At 38.7% G+C, this 26,342-nt stretch overlaps 1 protein-coding gene across 1 annotated transcript; it reads right to left on the bottom strand.

Moving 5' to 3' along the window:
* Positions 1–211: 211 nt before the first annotated feature.
* On the bottom strand, positions 212–24,725 carry LOC135240815 (glycine receptor subunit alpha-2). The gene is made up of 9 exons (XM_064310771.1): positions 24,220–24,725; positions 22,463–22,599; positions 15,699–15,766; positions 11,920–12,143; positions 9,462–9,544; positions 6,813–6,950; positions 5,452–5,666; positions 2,113–2,262; positions 212–958 (listed from the first exon to the last, which is right to left on the bottom strand). The coding sequence occupies exons 1-9, from the start codon at positions 24,285–24,287 to the stop codon at positions 683–685; spliced, it is 1,359 nt and encodes a 452-aa protein (XP_064166841.1). The 5' UTR covers positions 24,288–24,725; the 3' UTR covers positions 212–682.
* Positions 24,726–26,342: the final 1,617 nt, after the last annotated feature.

Genomic DNA, 26,342 nt, shown 5'->3' with positions numbered 1-26,342 from the left:
TTAACCTGAAAAAATCCTAAACCTAGAACAAAGAATAAAATAGAGAGAGATGGGGGCACTGGAATGTTGTAGAGGCAGAATAAAGAGGGAACACTAGTGAGGATTGTAAGAAAGTATGTTTCTGCTACACTAAGCTCACTCTTAACAAATCTAATGAGAAGGACTGCGTGTCACTTTTTGGCTTGTAAAAAAGACACTCAAGAACTTAAACTTCACCAAAATACTTTTTTATTCATGTAGGATTTATATTTCCACATAGTATTAAACATTTTCCACACAAAACTACTTCCTTCTAAATCCCTCCCTAGGCTATTCATTAACCAACACGATGTTTCTCATGTAAGTACAGTACAAAGGCAGTATATTATAAAATTTGGTCCACATACGTTAGCTCATCTCAACTCTAAAGAGTATGTACTCTTAATGTATAATTAAACAAAAAATCCAGCGATTAACCATAAATAATAAACATGCTCCGTTTTTCCAATATATGTTCACTATACTGAATATATGTACATTTTGTCGATGACTATGAAAGATCACCTTCTCTATTCCTTAAGAAAAACTAACACGCTCCTCATAGCCTCGCTATACAGTCTAGGCATATAGAGAACAAATAAAGAGATGTTTTGAAGATTGTTTATTTTCTCAGATGTCTGTGTGGCTCAGACGGACAGCGTGGCTACACCTTGATGACGTCCTCATGCCGAATGATTTTGTAGGTGATCCAGTAGAAGATGTTAAAGATGAGGAAAGCCAGCGGGAAGGCAGCTCTGGACACTGTGTCAATCCTCTTGGCTCTGTCCACAAATTTCTTCTTGGTGGTATCCAAGTCTTTTGGGGAAGGGGGTGCGGGGTTTGGCGCGGTAGTCTTAACTGCAGTTCCATCCCTCACCTGCAGGCAGTGGCCCATGCCGTATCCTGTGAAACTGAAACGGCTCTCCCTCATGTCGTCATCCTGGCAGTGCAGCGACGGGGAGGGACACGACATGAGCGTTAGTATCAGACCCAAACGATGCTAGCGGTATAAGCAGTATACCGGGTGATGTACCATGTATGTCTGTTGTGCCTAGGTGAATGAAAGGCTTTGCCAGTGGCTGCGTCTCAGGTGTGGGTGTGCTGGAGAGACGCAGTAGCTGCTCTCACTTCTGAGAGTGCCCGAGCGCCACGTCTCCAGCTGCTTGCTTAAAGGTAAGGTTGGACAGAGGCTTGACTCCCTCCCCATCCTACTGCCCAGCTGTCAGCAGGAAGAGCTTGATCAAACCAGACACACTTTCCCCATCTCTGAATTCAGTTAGCCAGCAGCAGCGAGACAGCTCTTCACTGTCTGACCACTGATTCTGCTGTGCCACTCAAATACCAACGTCCAGGTTGGGCTGGGTAATCTGAGTTAGTGTGACGTTGAGTGTTACGTTGTTGACATGCACACATGTCGCTGTTTCCTGAATGCATGTTTTACTCATATTAAATTTTAACAGTATATGTGATTGTATCTAGCCACAATTCACAACTTCACAAAAAATTGTTTGCCTCAAAATACCAAGTAACCACATTGCAGCTAACTGAATGTCCCCCAGCGGTTCCATTTTTGTTCTTCAACAGGAGCCCAGGTCCAAATGGCAGTTAAGCTGTGAGAACATTAATATGCAATGCATTCATTGCATTTCAATTTATTTCTTTGGTTATTTAATTTGTGTCATTATTTGGAGGTATTTTCAAGAATAGACATACTGATGCACAACAGAAATTCTTTAATATAAAAAAAATCTACCTGCAGGTTCTGTGGGGGAAGGAATAACTAGATTATAAAAGTAATGTATTTTTCAATAAGATTAAATATAGCCATGTAGCTTTGGTATAATATGTTTCGTAACATATTATGAAACCATATTTAATATTTACATTTTCTCTTCTTTATTAACAGTAAAACAATTAGCTTGCCAAATTGTGTAAAAATGATTAAATTTAACTAACTTTTATTTGCAATTAAAACTTGAACGCTGATTAAACTCAGGCCCATATACAATCACATCACTTTTACTTAAAAAAAACCTGCTGTTACCCTGCAGTGAGGATACTCTTCAGTACCACACATGTGGTAGGCTTTCTCACCTTGTGATGTTGTCTTTGTCTGCGTCTCAATCGGAGGAACTCTTTCTGTTGCCTGGAGACAAAGTTAACGCCCGCGTATTCCAGCAGGGCAGCGAACACAAACAAGAGGCACACGGCCATCCAGATGTCAATGGCCTTCACATAAGACACCTGTCAAGCACAAAAAAGGCCATCATTCATTTTTTTCTGTGATCCATTCTCTGCTATATGCATACATACATACACACACACACACTCTCGTATATATATATATATATGACCAAAAGTATCTGGACACCCCTTGGTCTGGGTCTGTTTTTCATGGTTCGGGTTAGGCCCCTTAGTTCCTGTGAAGGCAAATGCTACAGCATACAATAACATTCTAGATCAGGGGTCCTCAATCTTATCCAGAAAGGGCCGGTGTGGGTGCAGGCTTTTGTTCCAGCCAAGCAGTAACACACCTGATTCTACTAATCAACCCCTTGGAATCTTTGCTAAGCACCTTGATTAGTAGAATCAGGTGTGTAACTGCCCAGTTGGAACAAAAGCCTGCACCCACACTGGCCCTTTCTGGATCAGATTGAGGACCCCTGTTCTAGATGATTCTGTGCTCCCCCAACAGTTTGGGGAAGGCCCTTTCCTGTTTCAGCATGACAATGCCCCTGGGCACACTGCAAGGTCCATATAGAAATGATTTTGTCGAGATCAGTTTGTAAGAATTTGACTGGCCTGCACAGAGTCCTGACCTCAACCCCACCCTACACCTCTGGGATCAATTGGAAAGCCAACTGAGAGCCATGTCTAAAATCCCAATCAGTGCCAATCCTCACTAATGCTCTTCTGGCTGAATGGAAGCAAATCCCTGCAGCAGTGCCCCTACAGTGTACAGTAAAACCTTCCCAGAAGAGTGGAGGTTGCTATAGCAGCAAAGGAAAGGGCCAACACTATAGTAATGCCCATCATTTTGTATGACAAGTATGTCCACATACTTTTGGCCATGTATGAGTCCAAATACTTGTGCCTTCTTACTGAAGGTGAAGTGTGGCAAATCTAACATCTAATATCTCATCTGCCACATATTCACAGTTTTGCTTGGTAGGGATATCCTAATTTATGAAAATAAGAAAAATACTTTTCCACATTACTGTCTCCTGAAAGCGAGCACACAAAGAGAGAGCATGAGTGAAAGGACACTTTGCTGTGACTGAACACATTAAAGTGTGAAATGAAATGAAATGAAAACACCCCACTAGAGCACTGATTATCATCTAGTCTAAGTACTCTTTTAACACAGACACATAATGTCCAATGATATCACTGAGAACGCAATAATACCATAGCCTGTTACAACTTTCACTAATTTATGTTGGACACTAATTGTCATAAGAACTGTAATTGAACTGCAGAACCGTAGCTTTCATTTTATAAAAGAAAAAAATCCCTTGTATAGTTTCTGTATTCATTTCAAAAAGCTAGCTAAATGCTGTATCAGCAGAAATAGTAATTAGGTTGTATTTGCAAAGAAGTAATGATGGCTTTCTTTGATGGTGGCAACGTTAAGCTAATTAATGGGTACATGCAAGTTCAAGGGAATTTCAAATCCCCCTAATTTTCCCCAAGGATTCAACACATATTTTTATGAGGTTGTATATGATTTTCATCTGTATCTACCTCCAAAATTGAAGCAAATTATCTGTTTGTTTATCCATAGAAATTCAAAGTTGTCCCTCTATATATACTTTAAAGTTGTGGGTAATTTGCATTGCAAAAACAAATAAATAAATAAATAATGCTCAGTCTCATGCCACAAAGAATTCTTGTAAATACCTACAGCTCCGATTTTCAGTCTATGGAAATCATTTTTAGTTCATTATAGTAGAGCTCTATTGATCTTTTGCAGATATGTGTTGCTGGATGTTATTGTAATACTCAATATAAATTCATTATACACATGGATATCGAGTGATCTCTGTTATCAAAGCCATCGCGATGAGCTGTTTTGCACTATAGAAGGAAAAAATACAACATTTGAAAGCAGCCAAGTCTCAAGAATTTCAATAGTGATAGACATTGACTGCTCTGGATCATGGTGCTTTTTGAATGGTCTACAATAGCTGTTAAAAAAAACCAATTACTATGTCCTTGCTCAACCTTGTTTGACAGCTGGATATAATGATCATCATGCATCCAAATACTGAAACCTCATCTGCTGCTCTGGAAATCCCAAATTACAGAATATGAGCAATTTGAAAGGATAACCAAGAACAAAGAGGAGCAGGAAAATCATTTTAAATCATCCAGGGGTCATCAGGTTACCACTGTAATAGTACTTCCCAATGTGCAAGGTGTCACGGGAGAGATACACATCTACGCATGAATGTGTTGAAGTGCACTTGCTGGGTTCCTTGTGTGGGCGTGATACTGTGTGACATACCGGGTGACTTGAAAGGCATGTTTCTCATTTTCAAATAGTGGAGAACAAGAGGGAAAGGTCAATAATGTCTTCAAGAAATTTGGCAATGATAGAAGATTTCAGGTCAAATTATAATTGACTGTGGTGTACAATTCTTACGGGTATAGATCCCTGGGAATAATCATTATTAATGGCTAGAACTGATGAAGTTTTCCCTGGGGAGGTACCACAGACTCGGCTCGCATACTCGCCCAGTGGACTGGAACAGCACAGAGCTGTGGACTTAGACTGTCAGGCGGTGTCCATGGAGATGGTCTCCATGGAGAACAGCTTGTAATACCTTCCCTTGACCAAGTTGCTATGGAAGTGATCTTTTCTGTGGGGTTTTCTGTCACATGCTCACAGCATGCATTAATTAATGGTTTATTTTTAACCATGAAAACAAAGCAAGATTGATTGCATGATTTAAGCTTCCATGAAGACAAGCCTTCTGCAGCATTCAGTTAAATTCACAAAAAATATTTTCATTGTAAAGAAAATATAAATGACATGTTTATATAAATGACATGTACTAGATAAAATACATCTTGTCTTGTTTACACATCCACAGTAATAGTGTCATCTTTATGATTATTACATTTTACTAAATAGCTGCAGGCCGTATGTAGAACCATAAAACAACAACTTTAACCGGATTTAAACATGCAGCCATCTACTAGTGTGTTAAATAGCCACCACTCTTTAGCCCATATTAGGTGCTGGATAAAGATTTCAGTCGTTAACCATTTCACTAAAGTGCTCTGCTAGAGGGTGGTCATTTTGGGCTCCTCAGGATAAAAAGGTTTGGGAACCATTGGTTTATGAAATTACAATATCAATTGTGTGATTGGATTCACAGGTGTATGTGTCGGGTACACGTCTGAAGACTATCCAGGTGCAGATCTGACCTTCGGCAGGGAGGCCCGGGACCCTGAACTTTGCGTCGTCATGGTGAGTACTGTGGTGATTCCCAGGGCCACCCGGGCGGGTGCAGCATCCATGTTTATCCAGAAAGACACCCAGGACAGGATGACAATCAGCAGGCTGGGGATGTACATCTGGATAAGATAGTACCCCATCTGCCTCTCCAGGTGGAACTTCACCTCAATGCAGGTGAATTTGCCTGACACCAGAACAGAAAGCACTCAAAACCACATTTCTGTATCAGTCAGTGAATAAAAAACAAGATTTCATGTGAGGTTATGATCAGCGAAATACTAAAGATTAATTAATATTAATTCATATTTGACAGTAAAAACAGACAATCTGACTTTTCCCCTGACTTTAATGAACTTGCATCTTATATGTTAGCCTGACCAAATAAATTATATTTATGCACACAACCAACTAACACAGTGTTAGATTCAGCATATGTGCACAGGGCCAGACTGAAATAAGCCGGTCCATCTGTTGCACAGGTGCAACATCCTGGGCTTTAGCGCTGCAGCTGGTATGCTTCATAGTAACATGTTTTCATGTGTCTATAAGGTGATGCCATATATAGTACCTATAGTGCAGTGACTCCTGAAGTACATGTCCAGGTAGGTTATCCTGGAACATTGTATTTACAGAATGCACGCTACATTGTTTTTCGAATGGCTGTGTGCACTAAAGAAAAACTACCTCAAGGAAGAGCTCTGCCCCGTGAGTACAACAGAACCTCAACATAAGAGTTATGGCTGACATTCAGTAGGCAATGGAACAGGTATGAAAGTGGAAGTAATGGATGCAGCTAAGGCATAATTGTCCTATTATGCTTCTGGAATGATTATCCACTTTAGCATGTTAGTGAGTTATTAATGAAAACGGGAACATTTAAGAGATTATATCATTATGGATGGCTGCAACTGCACATACAGCCTCCAAATTATTAATTCTTGCAAAGGACAATTTGTTTTATCACTATTATTATTGTTATTATTATAATTATGATTATTATTATTGGTATTTCAAAGCAGAACCGTAGCTAGATCTTCCTCATCTGTAGACTTGCATTCATTTTGAAATTATGCATTGTGGAGCCTTTTTTATGTGCTAATGAAATTCATAAAACGACACTGCCGAAAGCTGTCATTTCTAGTCCAAAAAATATTTCTAGGTAAGAAAATTACATTGCTACTTCATTTTCTAGTGTGAAACGTCTCCTCAAGCATCAATATTGATAGCCAGTTATTGGTATCTCAGGAACCGACAAGGATAATGTGCACAATCACCAGCATGTTTTTGTGGACACAGCATGTAGTAATGGGACTGCAGGGCCCTTCCTCACCTGTGTTGTAGTGTTTGGTGCAGTATCCCAGCTCCTTCTCATCTCTCATGATGAACTGGGGCAGAGTCAGTCCTTCTGCCACCTGTACAGGCCCCTCGTTCAGCCACTCAAAGATCAGGTCATTCATGGTGTAGCCAACTGGGGGAAACAAAATCTATTTAAACTGGGTGCTGGGATATCTTTTCCAGTTATTATCATCCAGCAATGAGAATTGCACTCCATGGCTATCTGGGATATAAGCCATTATTACAGGTGAATCTTTTTTAAAAATTTTTTAAACATTTCAGAATAGGAGTGTATTGGAATTTGTGAAAAAGGACTACATTAAAAATAATATTTTATATGAATTTCTGTTAGTGATAAAATTCTGTGTTACTCCTATATGGAAGGTGAACATTTTTCTTACAGATTATGTATGCTATGACTGCTGTTGTCACATTGCGACACTCCACCCAATGGAGACTTCAACAAAATCTGAGTAACTGGTTTCACATAGTCCATTTTACTTGGTAGTTATGAATAAATTGATCTGATTACTAAGTGCCTTTAATTAATGAGAAAGACCTGTAGCCAGCCCACTGTTTTTATAAAATTCACTCTGTGAAATTTGTATCATAAATGTATATGCTAAGGATTATATATAGGTGTGCATCTTAGATTATATATGATAGGTGTTGTATGATAATGGCATATAGGAAATGTTATATAATTACATATGATGAATGCATGATAATTGTATGTGTTATACAGTACAATAATTGTATGTTACTTTATAATACATTTATATAGTAAGAGTTGTATAAGTGTAGGTCTGATGATTTGGTGCAAAAGGTTTGAAATCTTGTCCTTTTGTTCTGGATATACGTTAGGTCCATGGCACTGTCTATATCTTCATTTCCATTGTCAGCATCCTTCACAGGCATGTTGGTCACTGTTACCGTGGTTACCAGTCTTTATTTTGATATCCTTAGTAGTGAGCTGATAAGATGTGCCACATACATTATAAATAAATTAATCTTCCTCCACATTACATTACATTACATTATCGTCTTACTTTGCAAACCTTTCCTGCTTGGACTTTAAGTATGCATTCACAGTATCAGATAGAGCAGGCGTTAACAACAGACACTGCAGATATTACTAAGGTGGGCTTTGGTGAAATTTTCACAGCTTTAACCTTGTTCTTTGAGGCAGCAATGTCCCTTTTCAAGGCATGCCTCCCCATCCTTAATTTCAGATCTACTGTCTCCCTTTCCAACAAGCATTTTATCATCTAATGCAGCAGCACACACCATGAGACCTGCATGCTCAGCCTGAGCTTTAACTTGGCCGACGTGCTTTATGATTTACAGAGGCATAAGGTGGCTGCAGTACTCTTATTTCAGTTGGAGTCCTTTGCTCTCTTCTGCATCATATTAGAGATTTTGAAAATCATTCAGATTAGGCACGCTGATTGTGGAGTGGCTATTTTCAACATTTAGGGAGCAGACTTCCCGGATAATGAAACAGTTAACTCAAGTGCATAAAACATACAATATTATATTGAAATACATTCACATTTTCATAATCACTCATATGACTTGTGATTCATTTCTTTTGACTGTTAGTTGTGCCTGTTTTATTTCCCTTATAATATAGATCTTTCCAGACCCTTGGCTGTTGAATTGTTCCTCCAGGGTTTTATAAGTGGGCTTTAGAGTCCTTTTTCCCCTACAGTTGCCCTCTTCTTGGGGAAATGGCTGGGATAACTGGCTGGCATGACATTGTTTCCAGTTTCACCCCCCAAAGCAGACATCATCCATTCACATATGCCGCAGTGTTTCCAGTCCACAGGCTACAAAGCCATTTCCATCTCTGAAAAATCCATAACATTGAACCATTATCTTTGAGTTGCAACATGAAAGAAATCAGTAATATTTAGGCAAGAACACTCCAGCAGATTTTCAAAGCAGCCAGCGATCATTTCCATATATCCTCGCTTCAAGCAATCCACAATCCAATTTCCAAATTCCATTCAACGGGATAAATTCCTTCCATCAGAACCTCAACAATTTTCGTTCCACGGTCTTCTTTCCAAATGATACACAACAAAGCTGAGCCAAGTTTGCAACTTATTTTATGGGTTTGTTAAATTTCAAATCTCCACATATTTTTCTATAGCCAGACATACACCATAATTCATACACCTTCAGCCGTGTGTCTAATGATTAAGTCAATCAAACCCACTGTTCCTTTGTTTTTGAGAATATAGCCATCAACGGTGGGTCTTCCAGTTCCAAAGTTAAAGCATAATCAGCACAATTAAATTAATGTAGGGAAATCAAAAATAATGCAAAGTGAAATAAAATTAAGAAAAGGAAAAACTTTTGGCTACTAGTGTCTGCCAAACTATTATTTCTGAGCTAGGTACTCAGTAAGGCACATCTTTAAAAAAGCCATGCACCTAATCATACTTTCATAATAAAAGTTGATATAAAAATAAAAGTCTTCATCAAATATAAATGTGCTTTCATAATAATATATCCATTATCCATAAAAATGTGTATATATTAAGAGTTGCTTGATGAGTGTTATTATGGTAAGTGCTATATATTAAGTGTATATGATAAGTGTTGTAAAACAAAGTTTTTTTAAAAACCTGTAACTCACAGCTCTCCAGTTGCATTGCACAGGTCTGTACATCCATGGGGAAGTTTTTTAAGTCCATTGGGCAGGAGAGAATGAGCGTGAGCCTTAAAGATGGAAAACATCAACATACCATCATTAATATACATACATAATATTTTTCAACTTTCCATGATAACATACATTTCCAACATTAAATTGTTTCATTATTTAGTTCGAAGAATATATGGTATTTTTTTCTATTAAGACATTTTTTGGGGGTAAAAAAACAACTCTTTCGGTACTTTCTTTTTTGTAGATATATCAGGTCTCAAATTTGTAATTTTTTGGGCAAGGCTGATAGTACTACTTTTCAAGGACTGCTTATCTTTCACGATTAAGTTCTTGGTGCAGCAACACACTCTACAACTGAACCCAAACCATGCCAGCTGTGGCCCTTCGTATAGTGCATAATTGACCATTACATGACTATTAAGCACAAAGAAGCCAAAATGACAAGTCTAGAGGGGCTCATTGCTGAGTACTGACTCCTCTGATCAACTGGCTGCAATTAATATACAAAAACAACAGCTAAACATTCTAAATAGACTTTTTTCAGCACATTTAATGAGCAAGGTGATCTCGATTTAACAAATGTGGCTTGCTAATCCATTTAGGTGGTTAAGCCACATGTAGACTGTTGTAATTAACAAGCTAACAAGTATTTACAATCAGTATTTCCCCTAGAATACAGCTGGTTCAATTTTTTGTGTTTTTTATGTGACAATATGAAGCCATTTTTTCCTTTTCAGAGGTTCCACTGAAAAAAAATAGAATGGGGAAAAAGTAGAAATATTAATGAACTGCGTTATCCACGCACACTCTGCTTTGACCCATTAAAAGAGGTCGATTTTAAAGAGATTACTTATGTGCTCATTTGTTAAATTTTGCATGAATGAAAGGATTAACTTCAAGTAAGTAAAAAGGTATTAGTTGCCTGTGAGTGAGTAACAATCTTAATAAATAAGAGAAGCAAACTGCCACACTGCGTGAGGACAGCTGTACATGCAGTAAAGGAAATTTCTCATTCTTTCCCTCCCTCCAGTACTGCTGCTTCTAAAGGCTAGTGCATACCTGGAGTGTTCAACATGTGTGCACATTCGGACAGATTGCAAACTCTCCCTCATTAGCTTGACCCGCGTAAACAGCGTTTCATGATGCTGTAGCAGAAAACACCACATACTGGGGCCTGATGCAAGGTCTGCCTAATTAGGACAAGGAACATCTGCTCAAGAAGACAAATATGCTAAATAATGGCAAGTGCTGTTCTTCAATCATACATGTGTGTGTTTAAGAACTGCATGTAACAATTATAGCTATTGACTATTAGAAGAAGCGAGGAGGAGGGGGCCTCAATAACAATCCCGCCTCCCTCCTTTCTGTTTATCAATAATCTGTTTTCCCTAACCTCCCTCAGCTCCCCACCCCACCCCTGTGCTATATACTATATACTGTACTCGGTCTGTGTGCCCACATCATAACTCCAAATTGGTTGAACTTCATTATAAATAGAAGTCCCCATGTGAAAATATAACAATGAAGCTCATTAGCATGCAGGTAGCGTGATGGTTTAGGGGGGCGGACTTAATCCTTTCAAAGCTGTGCACTCCAGACAGGAAGTCTTTCATGTAGCAGACACATTTTTGAGGAATAATTACATGTAAAGAGCCTTTAGCAAAAGATGTTATGCAAAGTGGAGACAGAGCGGCACTCAAATAGACTTGTACCGCAATGTCTCAATTTGGGAAATGCTACTATGCTACAGTTTTTTTTACAGCACTTTCTGCTCGGGAAGGGATTAAACATTTATATCAATGAAAGAAAATTAGATATAATACATTTTATTCTGTGTCCAACATCCGTGAACAACAAAATGTTATTGGTTATTACTATTATTATTATCATTAGTAGTAGTAGTAGTAGTAGTAGTAGTAGTAGTACAGTTATAAGCAATATACAATCAAAATCAATCAAATCATGCTCTGGGCTGAATAAATGGGGCAAACTCAAAGACTAACCATAAAGGGTATACCAGCTGATCTGGCAGTTATTGAGCCAGAGGGCAGCCCAACGGATGCAGCTGGTGCAGGCAGATTGCAAACAGCCAGTTGATCAGAGGAGTCAGTACTCAGCAATGAGCCCCTCTAGACTTGTCATTTTGGCTTCTTTGTGCTTAATAGTCATGTAATGGTCAATTATGCACTATACGAAGGGCCACAGCTGGCATGGTTTGGGTTCAGTTGTAGAGTGTGTTGCTGCACCAAGAACTTAATCGTGAAAGATAAGCAGTCCTTGAAAAGTAGTACTATCAGCCTTGCCCAAAAAATTACAAATTTGAGACCTGATATATCTACAAAAAAGAAAGTACCGAAAGTCATACATAGTATGACTACTCATGCAGCACAAGTGGACCAATCAGAAACAGCCATTTATGAGAACTCACCGGATGCTGTAGAGCACATTGCCATCCTTGAAGATCCTCAGCAGCTTGTTCTCGGTGGTAACATCGTGGAAATTGGCGCCCTTCTCGTTAGCAAAGAACAGGTCAGGCTTCCAGATGGAGTCCAGCATGGAGGGGTCCAGGTCCAGGGAGTCGTCAGGGTACTCGCTGTAAGCCAGGCGGGGGTCATTCCACTGCTGCCGCAGGAAGATGTTCACTCTGTAGTCCTGCAAGGAGGGGCGGGGCGGTCAATTACAAACCTCTCTGGACAAACCTTCCAGTGAACAATTGCACAATTTTTTTCAATTAAAATTTTACTAAGATCCCAGTACCATAAATCATTGTTAGAACCGGGGTTCCCAAACCTTCAAACTCAAGGTCCCACTAAATGAATCACCCTGTGACTGCAATTCAAGGCTGTGGGCAATGTTATGGGAGTTATAACATTTTTATTGAGGTGGACTCAATACAAATTTGACATTAACATCCAACAGATCTGTACTGCATGCTAAAATCCTTTATTAAAGGATCTATATGACACATACGTAGCTATTAATTATTTCATGATTATAATGACTACAATTTTACGAAATGGGTAAACTAGACAGGACTTGATTCATCTGATTGTCTAAACTGTGACATTATGAAATATGAACAAAATGCTAAGAGGAAGAATAATTTTTGCACCTTCATCCCAATGTAAAAATATTTCCATTCAAAATTAAAAGCTGCAATTACTCTGCAACAGTGAATCAGTATTCATGAATTACTTAAAAACACAAGTATACACTGTGTATGCACAGAATCACTTTCCTCCATATTATCTGGGTCATCAGCCCCATTTCATCAAGCTATTTTAGACCAGGCAGTAAAATAGGCCCATTAGGGATTTCCCATTTTGATAGAGTAAATCATACCGAGGCAGCTTCCCTCCTAAAATGTTTCCCTATCCCCTCCTTACCTAACATTGAGTAAACTCTGTGTCTGTGTTTATCTACTGCCATGTTTGGTAATCATTGATATCTATTGTGTTTACAGCAGGTATGAATTTATTGCAAGTTCAAATACTTGTTATGAAATCAAATAGGAAGGTTCTATAAAAAGGGCTGAAATATTTTGCAATGAGCTGAATTGAAAGCCAAGAAGTCATGTATTTTCCACTCAATTTCCTCCAAAACAGCACTGAATGGTTGATAATTATTACAAATGCAAAAATGTTCTAAGCCATATTTGTAGAATTGTTGGAATAAACACACTGCAGCAGATTAATGAGCATCATGGAGTTTTCCGGTTTCCAGAAGCTTTTTGCAGACATTTCAGTTTTGAAAAGTCTTGCGGTTCTATGCATGTTGTTCCTCACTGTTACTAAATTAGGAGTGCACATCAAACAGCGCTTATTTCAAATTGATCCACCCCCCTCAGTCACCCTCAGTAAAAGTTTACACCAAAACATTGCAAACCAACTGCCCTTATTTATGACTGAGATTCCTCTACTTTCTTGTTCACTTTTTCCAGTCGTAATGCTTCTCTGTACTGGCCGCCTAGTAGAGGAATGCAACTTGCCATGGATGCCAGTAGAGCAGAATCAATGACTGAAAACCTCTTCAGACTGTATCATGGCTTACTTCCTGTTCCCACCCTCTAGCAAGTACTTTTATGCAATTGCATTAGGATTCTTATAGCCTGCTTTATGGTTTTAAATGGATGTTAGCTGTATGAATATATGATTTACATTATGGCTTTAGGCCAGCAGGAGTTAACTTACATGTAGTGATTTAATGATGTTGAACATACTCTCACTGATCTGGAAGTGCTGTTAGCAAGGTTGTTCATATTACTCACATGGATGCACTTATGTCTCTTACATTGTACTTTTTTTCTGTATAAGGGCATCTGCTAAATGAATGCAATGTAATGAATATAAGACTTAATGTAGATTCACTGACAGGTTTGCCTTCACTCTGACCCAAAATTAAATTCACAAGCTCATTGTTTCCTTGAAGAATGGAATTCAGAGTTCATCTGTCACAAAAACAACTAAAAAATTGTTGCAGCCGCCTTACAATTTTCCACTGATTTTTGAGTTGAAGTAATCCACCATCTCTACTACTGAATCTGAGGTCCTTTTTTTCCTCTTCATAGCTAGCTTGGACAGGTTCTATCTATACCTGTTCCTCCCTGTCAATGATTCCACTTCATCAGAAGTCATCTTTAAATCTAGGACCTCCACCAAATGCCCACCTCACTAGTAAAATCTTACCTTCCTGCCCATTTCCCTCTGTTGCTGGTTATTATCAGCCTCTCTCTCACCTTTGGCACTGTACCTAGCAGCCTGAAGGTGGCAACAATCACGCCTATTCTAAAAAACAGGTGCTAACCCCAAACACCTACGCAACTACTGCACAACTAGAGACCCATTTAAAATTTGCCCTGTTTAGTTGAACAGAATAGTTGCTGTTCAACTTCCGAACTACCTTTCCACTTATCAGTTACTTGAACCTTTACTTTTCAAGCAATATAGACTTACTTTCCAGAAACAATTAAACTGCTCTGCAGGTGGTACATTTCTAGAAAAAAATATTTAATCAAGTTAGCGAGTTCCTTGAGATGCATTTAAACCAGGGATGGCCAATTCCAGTCCTGCAGGGCTGGTGTGCATGCAGGTTTTTGTTGTCACTAATTACACTGGCTAAATTAACAAATTAGCTGAACACACCTACGCTGATTTAACCATAGATTAAAAACCACAAAAAGATGCTTCATAATGGAGCATGGGAGTCTTCAGCTGTCATTCATGAACCTATCAAGAAATGTAGCTAAAATACCGTTAACTAAATATAATAAAAAACAGAAGTTTGCATGAAATCGAGAAACAGCCCTCCTTGGACACCCCTGATTTAAACAATGTAAAAAAGACAGTATTTCACTCATTATTATTCATTATTTCATTGATCATTTTTATGCATACTATAAATCATCCATTCCTATCTTATTTCCTAAGGAAATAAGAGGGTTGGCTTCATGGCATGGTCTTGTGTTTACATGTGGTTGGCTTTGCAGATGCAGTTAGCGGTACTACCCCATGCAGGCTGATTAGGCGCGTGAGAGTGTTGCTGTGCTGCAGATGCTACAGGCCCATATTTTGACAGCAGTCTGTTGGCGGTCCCAACAGCTGCACTTTCCAAGGGAGCGTGATTTATCACAGCCAGCTACTAGCTGGCTTCAAATTTGACTACAATCAAAAGGCTTGAATCACCAGCTGTTTTAGTCTTGTTGTGTTTGAGATTAATTAATTGCTGGCAGTCCGTTTTTGGGATAATTCCACCCCATCCCCCACCCCCCTTCCCAGTTTTATTTATTTCCCAATTTAGACTGGGAAATCATAATGACATACCCACACACCATCTTCTGTCAGTCCAGGAAGGCACACACTTGCTACAGCCAGTTATGTGTCGCACTTGCAGGACTCCAGGTCACAGTCATCATTGGAATGATCTGGACTTGATACCAGACCACGTGTCCCACTATTGCACTTAAAAATATGTTAGCTTACCAGCCAGGAGTCAAGCTTTTTGTCAATATCAAATAAAATGCAACACATGCATAAGGAGTGTAGTGGGAATAATATTCCAAGACTGTCTAATTAACAAACCTTCCACTCTGTCCCGCCAATAGACATAGTCAATGCAGTTAAGTTTGAACGTGTTATTTCAGATGGGTGGAGGGGTGAGAGGGCAAAGAACAAGGCCCAAAGGAATGTTCTGAGGACCTTCTTGACTCACCATTGTAGTCTCTGCTATTGAACCAAAGCTGTTGATAAATATGTTGCAGGTAACATTGACGGGTGGACCTGCAGGTTGGGCGATAAACAAGACATTTGCATGTTTTTCTGGCACAGAACACAAATTCAAAGCCTATCTCCACTTACCATGGTCGTCTCTGTCACATAGCCGAAACTATTAATAAAAATATTGCAAGTAACGTTTACAGGGGGACCTGTGGAATGCAATGAGAGTTAGGTGATATGTACTGAAGGAAAGCGGGGACATTTCAGCCCAGAATGCACAGCAGCTTCTTTAGTCATCAGTCACTAGCAACCTGTCATCTTGAAAGTTTGAAGCTATTTTATTTTCTGAAGTTACATTCAGGTACTTTAGTGCCATGCAACCTTAGGCAATTTTCATATCTGAATCTGACTTCCAATGTTATTACCTTAATTTAACATCCAGTGATATTGTTGCTTGACATACATCAGGTGACTAATACCTATGAGAGCACATCTGCCTGATTACCGTAGATGTACCTGTTTTTCTGCAGTGTTATTGAATGTTAATCTGCAATCTTGGTCTTAATGAAATATTAAGGCCACTGCTTTATCACAAACATTTCCAACAGCAAAGTACTTCCTGTATAAGTAATATTGACATCACATGCAGTTATATTAAAAAGACAATAGTAAAAATGGCAACAAGAACAACAAAAAGAATGGGCATTTTACAATGCTTTCATTCTTATGCCGTTTTCAGGTGTTCAGAATTATTTTTGGCACAGACAAACTGAGCTTTCCGTGATCAATTCCTTTACACCATATCCTGTCAACAGCAATGAGGTACTTTGAGTCCAGTTTTTCACAGACCATTCACCCCATCTTGGCTCATCAGTTTGCAGCAGTCTAGGGAGTAGCCACCACTGTGTCAAGGATAGTCTTCAACACCAAAATAGTCTCTACGTTAATTAAATGACCCGGAAAGCATTTGCATGCAATGATGACTCTGTAAGAACTGTATCAGCACAAAATTGACTTTTTTTGTGAAAAATTGAAATATTTAATTGAATCCAATTTGATAATCCCTCTAGAAAAAAACCCATCTATGTCAGTCTTTTTTTAATGTAAGTGCCTTAAATCTTTCTTTGTAACATCCATTTTTAATAGCTGGGACCAATTTAGTTGCTGTATTTGGTAGTCTGCCAGAGCATCTTTATCTTGTATAGTAGAAGCACACTTTGCATGAGTTGCTAAGGGGTAAAACAAAACTAAAAAAAGAGAAATGGGGGCAATTTCACTGCAACTGTGGCAAAACATTTCACTTCTTGCTTTATGATTTCTTCTTTATAACAATTTAAATTATCTTTATAATGCATTCTATAATGTCAACCCTGTTTATTACTGTACTCTCTAAGGGTGACTGATGTGTGTAAACCATCCATGCAATGACCTGTAAAATGTGACTGGAACGGTAAATGAATGAAAGCAGATTCTTCCCAGTTACTCTAAAACTAGAAGCAAAAATCCCAAACAATGGTTGTGGATCTTCGATTAATAAACTTTGAACAAAATCCAAGACTTCATTTCATCAGCCAGTCATTGATAACATTATAGTTTTAATAATATTTCATAAGCACTGTCAACAAAGTAATATTTAAATGGGTTTCATGCGCAAGCTGAAGTGTTTTCTTCAAGCAAAAGTATGTGTGAAAATTCATAATGAGCATTAATAGTGTTTAATTGGGTGCTTTATTTAAAGACTAAATTCAATCAGCATTTGACCTTAACTTCTCATAAAAAAGTGGATGAACATGAAGGCAGTTAGAAAGCCTGATAAAGCAAACTCCCCTCCAAACCCTCACGTGCTCATCCATGGTGCGTATGTGCTAATTCACTATGTGGAAGTGTGACTGTGGTTACCACCAAATCAAGAGGGAGAATTTCAGCAATGGAATATTTCAACAACAAAATAAAATAAAATCCAAGCCTAGAATCAACCAACATTTTTCTTTAACTTATACTCACAAATAAATGCAATCTACTTTTTTTTCAGCAATAACCTGAATTAAGTAGACAAACTATGTAATAAAAATAATTAACACTTGCATTCATTTGTGAGTGAATGTTAAGAACATGATGAAACTATTATTTTATATTTAATTCACTGCACCTTGTATTCTCTTATTCAAATAAACTATCAGATAAAATAATAAGCAGAATAGATAACTATCATGAGATAAACTTACGCATTTAAATGCTATTTGTGTTAATCATCACACCGAGCTATTTAACTTTATGACTGACAAACAATAACAAAACAGTGCTCTAATGTAGGGCTGCCTGGACTATTTTTAAAATGTGTTCCCAATTTTGGCAGTTATTTGGCAGCATTATAATTCATGAAAGCAGAAATCACAATATGACTCATCATAGTAACTTTGACAAGTGCTAGACACTCATTGCTGCCCAGTTTAGCGAACAGTTTGGCTGCTGTTTAGCTTATGTGGTGCGCAGTGAAACAGTTTTGTCAACATTACAGACCTGCGGCTTTAAAATGTGCATCATGTGGGCCCTATTTATGCCCCGCAAAGTGCAGAGCAAGGAAAAGCGAGGTTCTTTTTCACTATCTTGATCTCGGCGGCCGTCATGAAAGATGACAGCGTCTCTCCCGACTGTGCTGGCGTTTTGCTCAGGGTTGGCGGGGGAAGGGAGGTTGTCATGGTTTTAGGGCATGTGTAGTGGTGAATATCAAGGGCACATAGCTATTTATAAGATCAGGTTGGCATTTTATGGGCCTAGCAAATATGAAAGGAAAAGGGTGATCAACCCCAGTCCAAAGCAGTGCTGGTAATGAGGGAGTGCTGCCACATGGTGCTGAATGGTTAGTCTGTCTATCAGGACAAACTAAAAATCCTGTACCTAAAATCATCAAACTCATGGCCTAGAAACCAATTATTCTCTCTACCATTCAATCACTGCAGTACAAGGATGGACTGTAATTACTTGGTGCATTTCAAAGCAAGGCTAATTGCAATCCATTGTGAGAATACAGGAGCACCCAGAGAGGAAAAAAATATATTGGGCAAGGGAGTGTAGTGCATGTTATGTATGTGGACTGAGCAGAAAGAGTCAAATGAAGAACACTGAGCTAAGTGCGCTCTGTGTGAGACAGGATGAGAAGCAGGATCCACACAGGTTTCACTGGCAATCACTCAATCGTTTCAGCTGGAGTCAGCGAATGGCAGGGCTGTGCACCATGGTGGTCAAGTGCGTTTACAGCATAAATGCTGTACCGCACGTAATATAAAGGACCCCTGCTTCTCTTTAATCCTCACAGAAGAAAAGGCAACATTCACATGCTAAATGAAATAAAACATGCGTGTTGAATGTATTGAATGAAATACTTCATTCAGCTGGGTAAATTGGAAAGCTGTACTGCAAATTTCTGGTTGCTTGCACCTGTCCTGCGGTTTATTCTCCTATCCTTCGGGGGCACCATGCCGCTCATAAGCCCAACAGCGGCAACTGTTGCACACTTCTGCTGATTTACAGGAATGACATGAATCATTAGGGCATCGGCAACCAGCCATCCACCCATGTGCGTGCATTGGCGCACACAAGCAAGACTGTATTATTCCCCTGAAATCACTTGGGACAGCGAAGTGTTAGATCGTTTCTACAGAGGCAGCAAGGAAAGGGAGACTGATCGGCACTCCTGCGATTCCACACACTGAGCCGCCAAGCTCCGCTGCACAAAGAAAAAAGAAAAGAAAAAAACACAATCCCTAAAAATAAGTTTGTGGCTAATATTGGGTCACTGTAATGTTTGCATCATTTGAATCCTATTTTTCACATCATATACCCCATTTCCTCTAAAGTGCAGGGATAATTCTAAGGGCCCTGACTGACAGGGGCCCTCAAAAAATTGTGCTGTGTTTTTGCAGGGATGGGGGTGGCCTGTGGTGGTGGGGCTCAATATGATATCTTTTCATGGTCCTGAAAATCCTTGACATCACCCCTGTGTGTATCCTATTAATAGTGTCTGCCTTTGTAAGAGCACACCAGTCTGCCTGTGCTCCTGCCTACTGTACCTGTAAGCCTAGTGTATCTGTCTATCAGTAAGCCTACTGTACATGTGCACAGATCTGTAGTCCAGCTGTGCCTGTCAATTTGTACAGTGCTGGCTGGCACAAATGATGGAAACACTGCTTTAAAAAGAAGTTTAGTACTATTCAGTCTTTTATCTGTGCCCTTTCTTCTGTTGCTGTTTCTCTGAGCCAATTTGCCTATAAAAATGTATTCTAAACAGTTCTTGACCATGAATGCTAATGACATCACTGTATGTGACCTAACCATCAGTAATTTGAAATAAAGCAAAAAAAAGTTTTCTTTTCATGAAAATGATAATTTTATGTAGAAAAATACTGGACAAAGAAGTACATTTCAAGCTGATTATAGATTTTCCAAGTGTAAGATACAATAGACTGCTCAATGATGTAGGTATGAATTCATACATATAGGAAGGTATAATAATTATTAGTTGATGAAAATATTACATCTATTATGCCAAAAAGAGAATTTAAAAATATTGCATTAATTGTAAAAATCTGTTTATAAATGTTTCCATAATTTGTGGCAGTGCTGTATGTATTCTATACGCCAAGAAAGCCTACTATACCTGTCAACCTGTCAGCTGACTGTACGTGCCCATATATCTACCTGTAAGCCAACTGTACCAGCGTACCTTTAAGCCAGCCACGTCTACATGTAAGCCTATAGTATGTGCACATAGATCAATCTGTATGCCTGTTGTTGAACATTCATCCAATTTGGCAACAACAAATGGCTGCTTCTCCAGATAAATTCATTCTTTCTGCTCAGGCCTTTTCTGTCATCAAATACTCCACGTTCCACGTCACCACCACTACGTTTCCCCCTCAGCTAAAAATAGACGCCCACCCCCCTCCCTGTAGAAATGCTTGGGTTTAGAAAGAGGAGATGTCTGCTGAGCTGGAGTTAGGAGTGGAGAGGAAACTGAGCGCCTCTGCTCCTTCCCTGCTCTGCCCCCCCCCCCCAATCTGATCGCATGATTGTGTCTCTGACCACTTCATTGCTCCAGTCGAACCCCCCCTTCACTCACTTTCTCTCTCTCTCTCTCCTCCTCTCTCTCTTTTCTCTAGCTATTTCTCTCTTTTCTGCCTGTGGTTAGTTTGTTAATTGTTTCTCTCTTTATGTTGCTTGTATATTATTTCTATTTTTGAAGTACAGTAATTTTCTGTGGTTGAACAATGTCCCAATAAAAGGGTTTTTAAATCTCTCTCTCTCTCATATCAGTATACATAACAACACAACAGATGGATTCAGGTGTCTCTCACAGCCAGAGGGAATCTTGGTCTTAATACTACTGGGTAGATTCAATGTCTCATCACAGCTGGTGAGTGGAGTGTATTTATGAAAGGTGTTGTTCATAGTTTAATATTTCGCTTACAAAGCCACCTGTCCTAGCATCACGGAGCTGTAAGGGTTATTTCACATTGTCATTCCACTCCTGTCCTTTAAAAAACTGTGATATAGAGAATCCTGTCAGACTGATGCCTAAAATACAAGGACAAAAATGCCAATTTTGCATGTTTCCTCCAATTTATAGAACAACCTTTTGTTCTATTTAGTGTGGGATTTGTAAATCCACTAACACCACAGATCAGATGTGGAAGACTACAGATATTACCTCAGAGAAGTCTACATGGATTCGGTGAGAATGTGGAACTCCCAGATTAATTCAGATTCAAAACAGAATCAGAGCATTTGTGAACCCTCATAGAGGTTTATAGTGTAAATGGAACATATGAAAAATCTGAATAGTTCTCAGTCTAAGAGAATTTAAATGTGGCTGTCCATCCTATAGTCGATACATGGGGAAAAACCTATTAAGAAACAGTACTATCCTAAGATTTTCTAGATATACTGAAAAGCCCATTTAAAAGGGCTGAGCCCAACCCATGCTTGTGAACCTTGAGTGTACAACATGGAAAAAGAAGTAAAAACACTTTGCTGGTGGAATCTACACAGCCAGCCCCTCAGGGAAGACATAAGATGACCTCCATTAGAAGCAGTCTCTGTTTTACTCAAACAGGTTTACATCCGACAAGTGCCAAAAATAAAAGGTTAGAAGTTAAAGGATGCACTTTGAAGGAATGGGTACCTCAGAGTGCACATTTCACTCTGGTGTCAAAGGAAGGAACTAAAAGGAAGATTAAATCACATGGAGAATAAGAGCAGGCTGTTTTTTTCCCCAGCTCTCATGTGCAGTACCTGTAGCAGTCCTGAGCGGGTTGAGATTGGGCCTCTGATAATGGAATCCTGTTCCATTATCAGAGGCTAAGCACCTATTGACATTTGCAGTGCTCTTCTTTTGCTGGCATTTTGAATGCCAACACATGCCCACAAGCAAGAAATATTGCATATAAGTCTTGGTTTTGCAAGGAAACCGAAAGATATGATTTGCTCAAAATGAAAAGAAAAACCCCTTCATTATTCCTAGAGAACCTAGAGGACCTATCAGACCAGTGCACACAGAAATCATCCTCAATTCAGCAACTGAACGAGATGGGGAGACTTGAACCTTTTTGAACAAAATAATACTGCTTGATTTTCTAATTTTTTGGGTTTACACAGTGCCCATGATAACATAAAAATCTACTATATATTTATGTTGTACATTTTCAATGCAGGCAATGCAATTCAAATGAGGACAAAAACTAATTTTTGTCACAAATGTACCTTTGAAATTTGGCCTTATTCGAGCATCATAGCCTGACGTTCTACCCATGAGTTTGTCCAGAAAATCAGAGGGAGACATGGTCAGTGCAGAGCTTCGACCTGCTGCCCTGGTGTCATACTCCTTAGCACTGATCGCCCTGAGAAAAAAAAGAGGGGAGGAGGGAGAGAGAGAGCTGCATTGTAGTCCATTCACAACCAACCGTGGTATACACAAGCTACCTTCACTAGTATCATATGCACCAGCTATGTTACCTAAAGTCCATATGTACAGTGTTATCTATTAGTACTAAAAGTAATTTAATGGTAGTACAGGTGTGATAATAATAATAATAATAATAATAATAGTAGTAGTAAAATAGTAATCAGTCTTACTGGATGTACGTCTAATAATAACATTGTTGTCATTGTCACCTTCTGAATTCTGAGACTGGACATCAAACACATATGCAAAAGCATTATGGACAAGGGAACAAGACATTCAGTACTTGTGAAATTTTTATATTGTCAAGGGAAAAGGCTTTAGTTATTATTCTGCCAAGTACCAGAATAAGGCACAATGGATCAATCGACATTTGGAGAAGCAGCATATCTTGTCTTTTCATTCATTGTTTTATAATAACGTTTATAATCAATTTTTTGACTGACACTGTCCATTTTATGGGTAGACAGGATGATGACTTCCTGGAAAAGGTGTGTCCAAAATAACATGCATGTGCTTCTGATAGCTCATGTACAACACATTTCAGCATTCTTTGTATTTGTATGGGAAATGTTGTCAATCCAAATAAAAGCGGTGATACACACTGTGTATCATTCATCATTGTTTTGTATCCCTTATTCAATATAATCCATTCGTTTTCAACAAGCAATTTTCTTCCACCTCTATTACCAATTCATAAATTCCTGTCCAAAATGCTGTTATGGTATATGCTCCATAGGAAACAACACTTCCTGTCACTCTGTTATGATAACATGCCTCAGTGTTTTCCTCAGAAAAGTTCAACAACTGTTGTCAGCAATGCATTTCCAACGTGATGAGCACAGTTGAGTTGAGCAAATTAAGGACAATATACTGCGTTTCCTGTCACAGCATCATCTCAGTTTGTGAGCTAATTGAAACTGATCCATAATTAAATTATGCCTCCATTAAAATGACGACGTTTGTTTACATGTATTGTTAATGTATGGCATCATAAGGGAATTTGAGCGAAATGAGTCTAACGCGCGAACTTGTTTATATGTGATCTTGTTTATGCTAAATTGATAAATTAATTATCTAAATGATACAGTAATATATCACTAATAAAAATATATTGATACTCATTATTATCCTTTGTCCAAAACCAACTATTTGCCCGGTACTATTTAAAATATCGATATTTCCCGTTGGGTCTGATTTAAACAATAGAAAATTATACAATAATCTTTTTGCGTACAATAGTGATACAGTTAGTGGAAGTGTTGTACACTGAGAGAAGTCGCAACCAAAATACGAAGACGCGTGCATTTAACCAGGAGGACACTCCCATTGCATATCTTAGTCTGTTTCCAGGTAGAATTCTCGAACGCGTTGCACCTTTCAAACTTTGGTATAAAGCGCACGCAATCCAATTTTCAACCACATGCATATCATGTGAAAGATATTCATATTTTGTTAACCTCTCGATGTGATATAGTCAATTGTAGATTGTATGTCGGTAACTCTAAATGCGCGCGCGCACACAAACAAAATGTAGCCAGGACGGAGTTCCACATACCTGAAGTTGGTAGCCTCGAAGACACAAGCAAATAGAGCAGTAAGAATTTTAACAAAGGGACGAATCATTCCTCTTGGTTTTTTGGTCAATGTTCCACTTCCTTGTTCTCTTCCATGGACAAATGTCAGTCAAATTAAAAATCCACGAGGCAATATCGCTTTCTTTCTTACCAAAGCGCAGTTGGATATTTTCGGTGGTGCCAAAAAATACGCTGGAGGTAATCCACTCCTCGGGATCATAGTGAAATTTAGTGGAGCACTGATATCCAAATACAGTACAACAGGAGGAAAATGTGCGCGCAAACCTTAATATTGGGACACCGAATCATTACTTATTACACTTATTACAATTACATATAATTAATTAATTGTAATGTGATCTGATCAGCCAATAGATGTGTTACATGAAATATATTCACTATAAAAAGGACATTTGGGTTTGTCGACACAGTCTTGGGTTGGGAAGATTGGTATGTACTATTGGAATGAGACGTGCGCTCTGCTCCACTGAATCATTTCAGAATTTGGATAGCTCCTGGTTGAGCTGCGCGCAAGCGCACGGAGACTGTTAAAGGACGTGAGTAGATTCTCAATAAGACTTGATGTTAATATAACTGACGAGGACGTTCACTCAGAAAACATAGGCAGTTCTTGCATTAAATCATCCGTTCCGTACAAACCAGGTTGCAAACCACCTGTAGAATTTATATCGTAGTGGCCGTGTGCTATTTAAAACTGAATATGACTGAAATTATGTGAATTTGAAACACATACTTCTACTTTTAGCATGTGCAACAAAGCGAGCGTCTCTCAAGTTAATAGTATACACGTACTGTAGCATTCGAAATGTAAAGTAATTAAACGCTTGTATTTAATTCTGTAAAGACCTTCACACATGTATGCCTAAGGTGGAGGAAATATGGAACAAATATTTAGTTGTGGTATGGCAGAAAATTCCCAGTCACCCATTACTGTCATATTAATTTATTTAGTTTGTTACACGTTAAGTTTAAAGCTTCTCTCCCACGAACTATGTTGATTTACATGATTATTACATCCACATCGACCAAATCTCGAATTGCAATGGTGTTTGTGTTGCCGCCAGTAGTGTGCTCCGGAGAATTAATTTTAATGAAGAGAAAAAAACAGTGCTTCGTCAAAGCATTGTGTGTCGTTCGGAATAAAAATAAATTAAAACAACATATGTTTTAAAACAAACATGCCACGTACTTGGTGCGCATTCAAGGAAATATGGTGACATATATGCGTTTTAAGATACGGAGCTAACAGCACGCTATTCGTAGACTGCACCGGCAATAAAATGCAAGGAAACATATTTTTAACGTTTGATGTCAGCGTGTGTAATGATGAGTCAGTCAGCCTGAAGCTGTAGAAATTGAATGTATATAGGTAGATGACCAGTATGACAAAATATACTTGGTTTGAATTGGCTAAACGTGCTTATATTAATAACATCGTCGTAAAGTCTTCAGCAGTTATGCAAAATGTAAGTCAATGAAACAAAGGCACAATAGGAAGACGCCATGAGGAATGTATTCGGCTCCCCGGTTGCCCTGGAAACAAGCGTACAAACCACATATTTGAAAAAACTGAATGCTCGCAGCAGCAGCAGAGGTTGAGGACTGCTGACAGATAGTCAGGATTGTGTAGATAGGACTGGCACCCCCATCGCGAGAAAATGAGAGGATCATTTTTAATGAAAGCCCTAATTCTGCGTTTCAGAAAACCCTGGTTGTAGTTCTCAGTTTTTAATTGTGCTTAGGGGGAAAAGTTTTTTATTTTATTTATTTATTTATTTTTAATTATTTAAAATATCTGATGGTATTGCTGCTTATAAAAAATAAATAAAAAGGCAGGACTTTCTCTGTCAGCCCCCTTTTCACCACACTAGTGCTAAAATCTTCATGACTGGAAATGGTACAAGAGAGGTACAGGTCTGAAACACCAGCTGAAGACAGGAGAGCATGTGAGGTTGTTCCGTTGGTCTAGTTTCTATTGCACTGTAGTACTGGCATCTGCTGAGTAAATAACACCAGGAAGGCAGCAAATCAGGAAAACAAGCCAGATTCAGCATTTGTGACTTCACTTAAAGTACGTGTTATA

Source organism: Anguilla rostrata, chromosome 15 (genome assembly GCF_018555375.3).
Source record: "Anguilla rostrata isolate EN2019 chromosome 15, ASM1855537v3, whole genome shotgun sequence".
Classification (NCBI taxonomy): Eukaryota; Metazoa; Chordata; class Actinopteri; order Anguilliformes; family Anguillidae; genus Anguilla; species Anguilla rostrata.
The sequence above is the reverse complement of the archived record's forward strand: the minus strand, read 5'-3'. Positions and strand labels throughout refer to the sequence as shown.

Coding starts and splice junctions, on each gene's coding strand:
- LOC135240815 (XM_064310771.1), bottom strand. CDS start 24,287: ATGATTCGTCCCTTTGTTAAAATTCTTACTGCTCTATTTGCTTGTGTC. Junction 12,144..15,698: donor CAATAGCAGAGACTACAATG/GTGAGTCAAGAA, acceptor CCCTCCTTGCAG/GACTACAGAGTGAACATCTT. Junction 2,263..5,451: donor CCCGGGCCTCCCTGCCGAAG/GTCAGATCTGCA, acceptor TGTGCTTGACAG/GTGTCTTATGTGAAGGCCAT.